Source organism: Podarcis vaucheri (assembly GCF_965113315.1).
Source record: "Podarcis vaucheri genome assembly, chromosome: 1".
NCBI classification, from domain to species: Eukaryota; Metazoa; Chordata; class Lepidosauria; order Squamata; family Lacertidae; genus Podarcis; species Podarcis vaucheri.
In genome coordinates this window covers 120,806,789-120,819,257 of record NC_138759.1, presented here as the reverse complement: position 1 = coordinate 120,819,257, position 12,469 = coordinate 120,806,789, and the positions used below count along the sequence as shown (strand labels likewise).

The 12,469-nt window shown below is 43.2% G+C and overlaps 1 protein-coding gene across 2 annotated transcripts in view; it reads right to left on the bottom strand.

Annotated features, from left to right (window-relative positions):
• Positions 1–12,469, bottom strand: part of SLC25A12 (solute carrier family 25 member 12) — a 58,474-nt gene that overhangs the window by 25,237 nt on the left and 20,768 nt on the right. For both annotated transcript variants that reach the window (XM_082240146.1, XM_082240147.1), the window contains exons 6-11: positions 11,325–11,471; positions 10,866–11,004; positions 9,472–9,565; positions 7,519–7,603; positions 2,757–2,841; positions 740–898 (exon numbers count right to left, since the gene is read on the bottom strand). In XM_082240146.1, the coding sequence (XP_082096272.1) occupies positions 740–898; positions 2,757–2,841; positions 7,519–7,603; positions 9,472–9,565; positions 10,866–11,004; positions 11,325–11,471 (709 nt within the window). The remainder of the gene's footprint in view (positions 1–739; positions 899–2,756; positions 2,842–7,518; positions 7,604–9,471; positions 9,566–10,865; positions 11,005–11,324; positions 11,472–12,469) is intronic.

The window sequence follows — 12,469 nt, the reverse complement described above, 5'->3', positions numbered from 1 at the left end:
CTAAGCCGCTAAGCTGATCCGATCAGCAGATAAGCCGCTAAAAGCCGCTAATAGCGCTAATCCGCTAATCCGTCAATGGGCTTGCTTCGCAAGACGAAAAAACCGCTAGATGAAGAGATCACAGAACGGATTCTTTTCGTCTTGCGAGGCACCACTGTACTAGGAAATAAGATTTGTCGGGCAACCTTGGGCCAGACATTGCCTCTCATCTTAACTGACCCCCACAGGGTTATCGTGAGGAGAGAATGGAGAGGAGGGGAGCAACACACACACCACGTTGAGCTTCTTGCAGGAGAAGGTGGCATATAATTGTATGTAATAAATAAGTAACTTAAGATGCGTGTGCGCACGAAAGCACAGGAAAGCTCCTAACAGATATTAATCTATACAGCACCTTCAAGGTACACAGTTTGAGAGTTTTGCAGTTTTAGAAGCCAAGAAGTACCCAACACACACAGACACAGCTCCCTATCCCTCAAGAGTTTCCTTGCACTGTTTAGGCGCCTGCACAAAAGCCATTAGAATCATAGAATCATAGAGTTGGAAGAGACCACAAGGGCCATCGAGTCCAACCCCCTGCCAAGCAGGAAACACCATCAGAGCACTCCTGACATATGGTTGTCAAGCCTCTGCTTAAAGACCTCCAAAGAAGGAGACTCCACCACACTCCTTGGCAGCAAATTCCACTGTTAAAAAGTCAACCGCAGGTGTATTGGACTGATGCGTTTCATCTGCTCACCTCTGTAAAGGCCAAAAGCGCCTTCGTAACGCAGAACTTTCTTGAAACAATCAAAGCTGTTTTTGTACATCAGCTCTCCCACCACGGAGCCGGTTGTGCGCTGGTTCTGCATGCGCGTCTTCACCAGATCAATAGGGTAGACGGCGGTAGCTCCTACGGCTGCAAACCAAAAGACAACGAAAGTTTTATATACCAGTTTCTCACTGTGCCCAAACAAAACATGCTAGCGTGGAATAAGTGCTTCTGCTCTTGTTTTTAGGTTTGTTTCGATTGCTTTTATCTGGAGTGTGGATTTTAGCTGTGTTCACTCTCTAATTTTTATTTGTACACTGCTCGGAGAGGTGTTTTTTTTTTTTTTTTAGCAAGCAGTTTATAAATCTTCTAAATAAATTAATAAATAATTGTGAGACATATGAACGGTGTTACAAGAGCCCTGAGACATAAAGGAGTTTGATGGAGAACAGAGTCAAATGTAGGACTTAGGACAGGAAAAATATGAAGGACCATAGAAGCCAACTGCTAAGGGCAAAGGGGTCTTTGGGGCCCCCCCAATAAAATATTTGAAAGGGCACCCACCCCAAATTGATGGGCATTGCCATTCAAATGGTGTACGTGCACCGCGTCATGGGATCGATTATGTGGGAGAGGGCTTACCTGCCACCCTCCATATTTTATTCAAGTTGGCACCCCTGTGAAGGACACTCTGCTTATGCCCATGGAACTCTTACCCACAGTCCTGGGTGGGAGGGTGGGGTAATTAGGATTGCTTGGTAATCTGCATATGTTCTCCATTCATACTTCACATTTTCCAGGGCTGAATTCTGATGCGGAAAAACCGGCTTAACCACTCAAGCCTTTGCCTAAAAATGAAGCCCAGATCGCAAAACATTCCTTCCAACCTCACTGCCGAATAGCACTGGGGATGGGGAGATAATTCTTTGGAAATGTTTGCATTTTGCAGGAAAGTTCTCTGGGCAGAGAGAAGCCCTGCTTTTCCTTGCTGAAGAGAAGCCAATACTGAAAAATGTGGCCTAGCTCTCAGGGTGTCTCAAACGATTAGGAGACTAATGGATGCAGGCCTTCCAAACAACTACAAAAATCATCTCGTTACAGAGGCTCATTAAGCTGGAGATACGCTTCATCGCAGCATCCTGCATTCCCCTTTCATCCTAGTCCCAAACAGCTGCTGTTCTCTGCAGCGGAAGGAGTACAATTCACCTTAAAATGGCAACTGCTCAGATGGGTATGCAAATCTACAGTCAACAGAATACGACTATCAGCTGGAGCACCTGGAGCAAACATAGGTGTGTTTCATGGCCTCTTGCTATGCCCCGTTTCATAATATTATTTTGTAATATTATCATAAATCAGTAGTTCAAAGATGACTAATGTCTATATATACCGTATTTTTCCATGTATAAGTCGCTCCCATGTATTTTGGGGGACTCCAAATTAAGAAAACACCCCTCAGCACTACCCGTGTATAAGACGAGCCCCAATTTTAAACCTAATTTTTTGGTTAAAAAAAACAACACCCTAGTCTTATACACGAAAAAATATGGTAAGTCTCAACCAAATTATATACCAAAAATGAAACAAGGGAGCAGGAAAAATGCGATGTCTTCAGCCTCTTTATTAAAGACACTGTCTTTGTCCCCGGCCTTCGTTTCCCTTCCTGAGTTTGGTATCAATCCCATCAAATATAATTAAGAGGGGAGTCCGAGGCTATATCTGAGAAGTCTGTCGTTCTGCAAGTTTTGCTCCAAAGACTGTCTGGAGCCTGCAGTGCCAAGGTCATGTTCTGTCAGGACTTCTGATCATAGGCTTGGGGTTTTTTCTGGGGTTTTTTTTTTTTATAAGTAACAATAAAGAGCTCTCTTCAGAGCTCCACCATTCCTACCCTGGGGGTGGGTGGGAGGGACAATGAACTCCAACTTAGCTGATCTGCAACCAGCCCGGCTAGATAATATTACAGCAATCCCAGCTTGAAAACAGCACACAGAGACATGTCACTCACCTCCAGCAATTGAGCCCAGAGTGAACCTGTAAGCCGACTCAGCTGCCTGGAGCCAGATAGGTCTGCCCAGATCACCGTAAGATTGCTGTGAGTGAAGAACGGGGGTTGGTGGAGCGGGGGGGGGGGAGGGAGGGACAGAGAATAAGACATGAAATTGGGCAAAAAAACCCAAAACCCTGTTATGAGAACTGAAAGCAGCTGTGCACTGAGCTTTAAGAAAGAATAAAAATGACCAGGCAGCTCTCTTAAACACATTAACTGGGGGTTTGTCCTTCTAAGGATTGAACTTCCATCTCTCTCACATCCCAGAGACAGCGCAACTGAAAAACTGATTTGTGAAGATGCACACGGACAACAATGACTTTCTCTCGTTCCCACATTTACAATATATACTGCTAGGTAATGCTCAGCACTCAAATGCCCTTTTGCATGCAACACGATTTAAAGTCTGTGCTCATGGAACGTGGGAACCGAGGCACTATTGGGTTTTATGGTTAAACCAAATACGGATAAATTAAAAGCTGCAGGCCTGCTGAAGCATTTCCAGCTGAAGTTCTTCCTATACTCCATGCGCTGTTTTTCATTTATGCTTCACTGGCTACTAAACCATGCTTGGGTTGTAGCAAAACTCAAGTTTGCTCCCCTCCGCTTCTGAAACAGTCTTCTGTTTTAGTATAACCACTGTTTAGCGTTTTGCCCGAACACTAAACTGTGGTTAATCTATGGTTGGTGGAAAGATTAACCATCATTCAGGTTCAGACGTGACAACAAGCCAAAATTAGATGAAAAGGGAACTGAATGCCTCTAAGTTCTTCCTCCCTACCACGCCAAAGGAGGATTAGGAGGGAGTCCATGGCTCACTGCCAACCATCCTCATATTGCTAAACCATAGTTTACCATTATGTGTGAACTCAGCCTGTGCTTCTTCATTTCCTTGCAATCCTCATGAAATCTTAGCAAAACTGTGCACTGAGGTGAGTCCTAAGCATATGTCACCCTGAGCCTGTCTTCTCCTCCCTTCTAATGGAAATATAACTTTAAGCCTATTTATGAAGGCGCTTACTATACCCCGCCACGTGCCTGGATTCACATAGGTTATGCAAATTAGTATAATTAATGCTATGGCTTTCAGAGCATGAATATTTATAAATAGAAAATTACTGTCACTGGCATCACTCCGTGAAGCCACTATACACAGATATTTAGCAGCTAGACAAAAGAAAACCTTTCCGTGAGAATATCAGCCGCAAGTATGATTGAAAGACTGGCAGCGTCCCCTTCTTTTATCTTTGCCAACTAGGCGGAAAGGGTATGTTAATAAAAATATTTAAAAAGTTACGGCTTCCGTTATCTAAGATTGCTCTCCGCAGCCAAATTCCCCTTGCACAGATCGCCCTCTTCATTAGTCTAATGACCTGTTCTCCTGCACTGCTGTGCTGACATGGCAATGCAGAGCATAGAGGTCCCAACACTAGACATTGCCTCCTTCTCCCCTTAGGAGCATAGGAAGCTACCTTATACAGAGTCAGGCCACTCATCCATCTAGCTCAGTATTGCTTACTCTGACTGGAAGTGTATATCTCGTGTTTCAGGCTGGGAACATCACCAGCCCTGCCTGGAATGAGACTGGGGGAAGGAGTGAACCAGCGCTGCCTTGCCTCCTTATTGGCTACCCGATGAGGCTCTCCACTTTCATCTCACTTCTGAGAAAGGCACTCTGGGAGAGGTGGTCGGGAAAAAGGCCAGCGGATTGGGAATTATAGGGATAGAACTACCTAAATTGAACAGAAATTTGTTCACGTACGAGACTACAGCGGCAAGAATGTCACTTGCCCCAAAATGGAAAGAAGAAGAAGTCCCGGCGAAGGAAGAATGGATACAAAAACTTATGGAATATGCAGAAATGGCGAAACTTACCGAAAGAATAAGAAAACATGATAACGAGCTTTTTAGAAAAGAAGGGAAATGGTTTATTGAATATTGACAAATTGTAAACAGATAAAAGCAATGGCAAGATTATTGTAAGGTGGTACCTTGTTCTCAAACGGCTTAGCTGCCGAACGGATCGGCTCCCAAACGCCGCAAACCTGGAAATAAGTGTTCCAGTTTGCAAACGTTTTCCAGAAGCCAAATGTCCAATGTGGCTTTCGCTTAAGTGCAGGAAGCTCCTGCAGCCAATTCGAAGCCGCGCCTTGGTTTTTGAACTGTTCCAGGAGTCGAACGGACTTCTGGAATGGATTAAGTTTGAGAACTAAGGTAGCACTGTAATAACCTGCAGCTGCATAAGAGCATATATTTAAAGAAGATAAATAAATGTGCAAGTTAAGTTAATTTGGATATGCAGAAGATATTAAAAATAAATTTAAGGAACCGCAGAAAGAGGGGGAAGTAAGTCTAGTTTTAAAATGTCAAAAAGGAATGTAAAATCAAGGAAATGTATATATCTGAAAAGCATAAATAAGTTTTATTTATTTTTAAAGGAGAGGGCCAATGGCATAGCCACAGTGGCTGGAAAGACTTTTAGAACTTTGTAAAGCTTTGTAAAGTTAAAGCTATGGTTTTCCCAGTAGTGATGTATGGAAGTAAGAGCTGGACCATAAAGAAAGCTGATCGCCGAAGAATTGATGCTTTTGAATTATGGTGCTGGAGGAGACTCTTGAGAGTCCCATGGACTGCAAGAAGATGAAACCTCTCCATTCTTAAGGAAATCAGCCCTGAGTGCTCACTGGAAGGACAGATCCTGAAGCTGAGGCTCCAATACTTTGGCCACCTCATGAGAAGAGAAGACTCCCTGGAAAAGACCCTGATGTTGGGAAACACAGAGAGCACAAGGAGAAGGGGGTGATAGAAGACGAGATGGTTTGATAGTGTTCTCGAAGCTACCAGCACGAGTTTGACCAAACTGCAGGAGTCAGTGGAAGAAAGGAGTGCCTGGCATGCTCTGGTCTATGGGGTCACGAAGAGTCGGACACAACCAAACGACTAAACAACAACAACAAACCATCACATCCACCCATGGTGCAGGGGGCTTTTCATTAGAATTTGCCACCGCTAATGTGGCAGCAAGAAAAGGAGTAAGAGTGGGGGAAGGAGGACAGCCACACCACTTCTGTTACGAGAAGAAGGATGGAGAAGTGCAGAGAGAAGGGAGGAGGAGGAGGAGGACAATGCTTAATTCTACCAAGAATGCTTCTTTACTTGAACCTTCATTGAGGTTCTAACCAAATGAGAGCCAGTGTGGTGTAGTGGTTAAGAGCGATAGACTCGTAATCTGGTGAACCGGGTTCGTGTCTCCGCTCCTCCACATGCAGCTGCTGGGTGACCTTGGGCCAGTCACACTTCTCTGAAGTCTCTCAGCCCCACTCACCTCCCAGAGTGTTTGTTGTGGGGGAGGAAGGGAAAGGAGAATGTTAGCCGCTTTGAGACTCCTTAAAGGGAGTGAAAGGCGGGATATCAAATCCAAACTCCTCTTCTTCTTCTTCAAATGTAGGCTGTAGAAGTCTTTTTTTTAGCTAATATAATCTGATCATCCAAAGACTGAGTCAGGCCCAAGTAATGCTAAATCTTTGATTGTTCCCAAAACACAAAAGATTCCAGGAAAGCCTGTATTTCTTAGCAGGTGACAATTCATTAAGGCTGCAAAATATGCAACCCCTTCTTTTCCAGAGAATTTCCATTCATTTTAAGCAGGGCTACTTTAAAGCAGCGTTTTCCCAGCAGCCAAAAGTTTGAGTTAATTTAAAAAAAAAACCAACAACAACCCTGTTGCTATGGAGACAAGGGCTAAAAACAATCAAACCACATAAGCAAAATTCAATAAATTAGTCTAGCCAAACAGTCCTGGTCAATCTCCATGAGGGATAATTAGTCCAACAAATCTTTCATGTGCTGATTGTAAAATAAAAAATCAAAAAATCAACAAAGACAGAGTGGCATTATCAGGCAAGAGAAGGAAATATGCCGAAATATTAGAGACAAGTTAATTTCGAAAATGAGCTTTAACACAAAACAATCCAGATAATGCAGTAATTTGCAAACAGTAAAATCCACATACAAGGCCTCATCAAATAATTTGACTAGACTGTGCTTTTCCTCCAGAAACAAATCAATACATGGCAGCTTGTGCAAGCATCCAGATTTGTACTTTTTAAAAGGATTTGTTTCGGGTGTATTTATTTCTTTTTTCAACAAAGTATTTATTTTTAACATAGTTTCACAAACCTAAAACACAAATGCAAGCGTCTGAAGGCAACAATATTCTGAAAGGCCAGAGCAACAGCCAGCTATTTTGTTACGATAATGAGCAACTGCTTTGGGAATGCTGTGCTTCAGATGAGAGGTCCCCACGTCACAAGAAGGTTGTGTCTGTTTCCTTCAAACTGCCTTTTTTCAGCCCAATTTTTTAAAAAACAAAACAAATGTTTGGTGGAAGAGGTGTTGCAAGAACTGCTGAAAAGGAATGGGACACACACAGACCAAAGGCAGCCCTGCTGATATCACCACCTCTCAGATCAAGCACTTTCTATTACACAGAACAGTTTAAAAAATCATTTTGATGGTTTGACAAGGGCCGTTTTCAGAAGGGTGGAAAACTTTCCCCAAAACTGCAGTGCGCTCGTGTGTCCATGGACTGAGCAAATATAAATATGGATGTCATGGGAAAGATTTCAAAATTATGATCTCAGAAGCCCTAGCTTAAAAAGCCATAACCATAAAGTTTACTGGGATTGGCTGGCTTCCATATTTTCTTGAAGGTACCTACCTGCCTCTGAAGTTCTGCCAAGTTGTAAGGCAAGGCTCCTTCAGCCAAGGGAGCTATTCTCTCAATGTCTGCCAGCGTCAAGCGTCTGCATTCAAGACCAGGGAAAAGAAATCCCTGTTAAACGTAACAGCAAGCCCAAACCCATCCGGCACATTTCAGACTACCATACCTCAGCCTACAGAGCTTTGGACCCTGCCAGGATATTAAATCATGGTTTGAAGTTGACTTAATGCCCTGGCTTATTCCAAAAACATAGTTTCTCCAGTTCTGATGAAACAAGAAACTATGGTTGTTTGAGGCTTCCTGGTTTAAGTTACAGGGAACCAGGCAGAGGGCCTTCTTGGTAGTGGCACCCACCCTGTGGAACGCCCTCCCACCAGATGTCAAAGGAAAAAACAACTACCAGACTTTTAGGAGATATCTGAAGGCAGCCCTCTTTAGGGAAGCTTTTAATGTCTGAAGGACTATTGTATGGAAGCCGCCTAGAATGGCTGGGGGAACCCAGAAAAATGGACGGGGTATACAAAATTATTATTATTATTATTATTTATTTAAGTTCATGCAAAGAGACTCCTTGCATGAGCAAAAGGCTTGTTCATATCTTGATTTATTAACCTGAGCTATTATTGCCCAAACTCACCCATCAAATACTCATCCCTGTACACAGAAAACTAGCACATCACAGGGAAAGATTCTACAACAAGATTCTACAATCATCCTTCTCTGCAATATGCTAGTTTTTATACTTGCAAAGAGGTATTGCAGTGGAAGCTTGGTTCCTGAACAGCTTAGTTGCCGAACAAATCGGCTCCTGAATGTCACAAATCTGGAAGTATGTAAGTGTTCCGGTTTGTGAACATTTTTCGGAAGCCGAACGTCCGACACAGCTTCTGCTTGAGTGCAGGAAGCTCCTGCAGCCAATCCAGACTTTCTTCCAAGGAGCTCGTGGCAGCACCCTTGGTTCTGCCCTTCATTTTATCCTCACAACAACCCTGTGAGATAAGTAAGACTGACCCAGTGTTACCCAGTGAGCTTCATGATGGCCGAGTAGGAATCCGAACCCATGTGCAGTCCTCCATGTGCATAAAGTAATAAAAGACTGAACCATAGCTGTCAACTTTCCGATTTGAAAATAAGGAATCAGCAGCCTCGAAAATAAGGGATCAGTAGCCTCACCTGTCCTGGGGACAGTCTATGGGTTATCTAACAATCCGGGATAGCAGCAGGAAGCAGCGGGAAACGGCGCTGAAATAAGGGAGTTTCCCGCCAAAAAGGGAAGGTTGACAGCTATGGACTGAACATACACTGTAAACTTTTACCCTCAAAAGCAAGGGAGGGATCTGTGGTAACCAGGTGAATGAGTGCACAGATATAGGCAAATGTGTTAGGATATTTCCGTTCCACCTTAAAAAGGGAGCAGGCTGTTGTTTGAGTCACAGTCTGCGTGCTTCCGGCTTACAGGAAGTTTCTCTTTTGTACATAGCTTTCATTCTCTCTGTGTGCCTGAACATCGAAGCAGGCAGTCATGTTTTTTCTTTGTTCTGACCATCGCTGAATAAAGTTGTAAATAATGCTCTCCTGAGTGCATCTTTCGTTGTGCGAACTCTGCAAAGGGCGTGCACAGTCCTTGGAATGTGGAATGCTGTTTCTGAGGCTTGTGTCGCTAATTGACTGATACTGCGTTTCTACGGGAGATCTATGGATCGTCCGGAATTGACGTGGGGGCAGGATGGCCTTTGTCTCCCTGGCAGTATCCCAACAATATGTTGCCCTAGCCCCATGTCATATTGCATATACACTGAGTGGCGCGCATACACACCATCTCAAGACCACACCGTGTGCACAGAATTTCCATCCCGCAGTTGTCAGTTAAAAAAAACCACACACAACAACAACCTCCATCTAATGACAACACTCTAGAAACATTAATATAACAAAAAAAGTTAAGATTACCCTGAGGCATTATACAAATCGGAGAGCTGAAAAAGGATATCGATCTCCAAAGGTGTAACTTGTCCAAATTTGATTGCAGACTGAGAGAACTCCTCTGTTTTAAAGCAACGGGTTAAAACAAAAAAACACAAACTAATTATGCATAACTTATTGGAACTTTTAAATACACAATCTACAGTTTGGCTTAACATTATGGGAGCAAAATCCAAATACCAGGGTGAAATGAACGCAGTTTGCTCTAAAATTTGTTAGATTTTTGAGATCCAATCACATAATTTTGCCCTGGACATACTTCTCCTAATCACAGGTGGGTTGCAGCTCTTCAGTAGGGAGAGAAAAGTACTCTGCATATGGTCAGAGGCACTCTCTTCTAGAGCTCTGCTCTAAAATATCCAAGACCGGACCCAGCCATTGAAAAAGAAAGAACTAAATACCAACTCAAATTAAGTTTAAGGGGCTACATGCCCAAGAGGAATCCTTAACAAATTATATTTTCAGTTACTAGAATACAGAAAAAGCAGGCAGCCTATGTGGGCCTTTTACAGATCATGCTATCATGAGTATTTGCCAATCTGTTATCGTTGGTAGTATTTCACTTTTCCAATTCCTTGCCACAATAATTCTCGCTGCTGTAATTACATACATGAACAGCCTTTCCTTATTTCTAACATTGGTACCTTCCATCCTTTCTTCCCCCCTGTGAGATCTTACAACCCCAAAATATTTTACTGTGACTCTAGTTGTTAGCTCTAAATTTCTGTGTATTTTTACCGTTTGATTTAATGCATATTTTGTATTGTAAGCTGCTGCCTTGGGGGCTCTCGTAGTTAAGAGGCGGGGTATAAGTTTGCAAATGTACAATTGACCTTGGCAGAGCATGGACTGTTGCCTTAAGTCAGGTATAGGCAAACTCGGCTCTCCAGGTGTTTTGGGACTACAATTCCCATCATCCCTGACCACTGGTCCTGTTAGCTAGGGATCATGGGAGTTGTAGTCCCAAAACATCTGGAGGGCTGAGTTTACCTATGCCTGCCTTGAGTCAACTATCTTTTGCAGCTGCTGAAGTTCTGATGCAGTAATGGAGCTCTTCAGCCCATTCATTTCAAGGGATGAGGGATATTACATGGGCTCCATGCATGGGGAAGCTTGCTCACCTAGGTGATATGTATCATAGATACTTGATCAGTTGCTTTACATCAGGTCAGACTGACTGGCCAGGGCTCCCCCAGGTCTCAGGTGGAGGTGTTTCCCATCGCCAGCTACCTGGTCCTCCTAACTGTGGACTGAATACAGATCTTCAGCAGGCAAACTAGATACTCTGTCAATGAGTAACAGGGGCCAAGTATTGCTCCAGCTTCAGTAATCTCAAGAGTTTATGGCATACAATGCTTTACCTTTTGTAACCTCGACATCTTTTCTAGCACCTGCAATGAGGCTGTATATCTTTCGAACAAGCTCCATGTTGTTCAGCAAGGCATTGAAAGCGTTGAAATACGAAAAGCTGACTTGGTGAGAAATGGATCCGCCTGCAGCCTGGGTGGAAAGGGAAAAAAATGGGATTTTTTTTGTATGTTTCAGTTCCTGGAAATACCTGCACACAGGGGACTGCAGGGGGAGAGTAAGAGAAGAAGATTTCACTAGCTATAGCTAGATCTCCACCAATTGCTGGAAGATTTCTTATTTCTTCTACCTGCTTATTTATGTTATTGCCTTCTTTCTTGTAAGCCCCACCAGGAAAATCCTTGTGGAGGTCACAAAATCTTGGCTGGGCAACGGATGATCCCAAATCTGCAATTTTTGAGAACCTGAATCTCAGTCCTCATTCCCTGTGCCCCATGCTTCCTGATACTTACTGAAACCAAGTTCTCCTCCACAAAAGGAGTAAGCATGTGTGGACGAATTGTAGCCATGATGCTGCCAAAATCCAGGCCAGTAATCGTGCCTGTTTTGTTCTTGTCTTTCAGTGCAAACGCTTGCCGGGCATGTTCTGACTGCAGCTCCTGAAATAATATGATAAGAAACGATATACTGAGAGCTTTGTTCTAAATACCCATCATACTGATGGCCAGAATCTACACATTGACCATGGATGCATGCTGAAATAAAGACCAGCAGAAGTCAGTGCAGATCAGTGCTCTGCCCTGCACTTTTGGAAAAGCTGTTGCTGCAAGTAGCCGGAAGACAGCCCAGTCCATAATGAGTTATCAGTTCATACTGACATGACCATCACTGGGTATGGCACACAAGGCTATCCATTACCTTGGATATCCAATCACAACACATCCAATCACAACAAGGCTATCCAATCACAAAAATACAAACACAACACGTAGCTAATAGTTAGTAGAGAATATATAATAGAATAATGATATCATTTAAATAATAGGAATAAGCCAATCAAAGTTCATATGTACAATGTAACAAAGAGGTAGCGAGGAACATCAAGCCGTGTGTTCCAAAACAGATGCCTAAGGACAGTCTCACAATAGTCTTTCCAAAGTTTTAACAGATGACGTCTCAAAAGTTTCTAAAGTAAAGTCTCTCAATAGTCTCTCAAAAGTTTCAACGGAAGACATCTCAAAAGCCTCAAAAGGACAGTGTCTCCGGAATGATACTAATGTTTTGTAATAGTCTTCATCAGCTGGAAATAAGATACAAGGCATACAACCGATGAATGGTAACAATTAATACCAACTGGATTGTGTCCAATGGAGTCAACTGATAGCTCAAGGATATCCGCCTGAGCCACAGGACTCCCTCTACATTTCTTGTATCCCTCCAATTCTGCACTGGAGGGCTGGTGGAACCCCCAGAACAGATAGAGGAGCTCAGGGGGTGTACAAGGGCAGGAAGTCCTATTGAACAGACAGAAGTCCTTGTGCTAATCAGATAACTTCATTAGATACAACTGATTGACTCAAAACTGGACTCTCACAGATAAGACTGGCAAGCTTACCTTTTAAAATGTTCAATACAAGGTTCTAGTTTTTAGGATGGC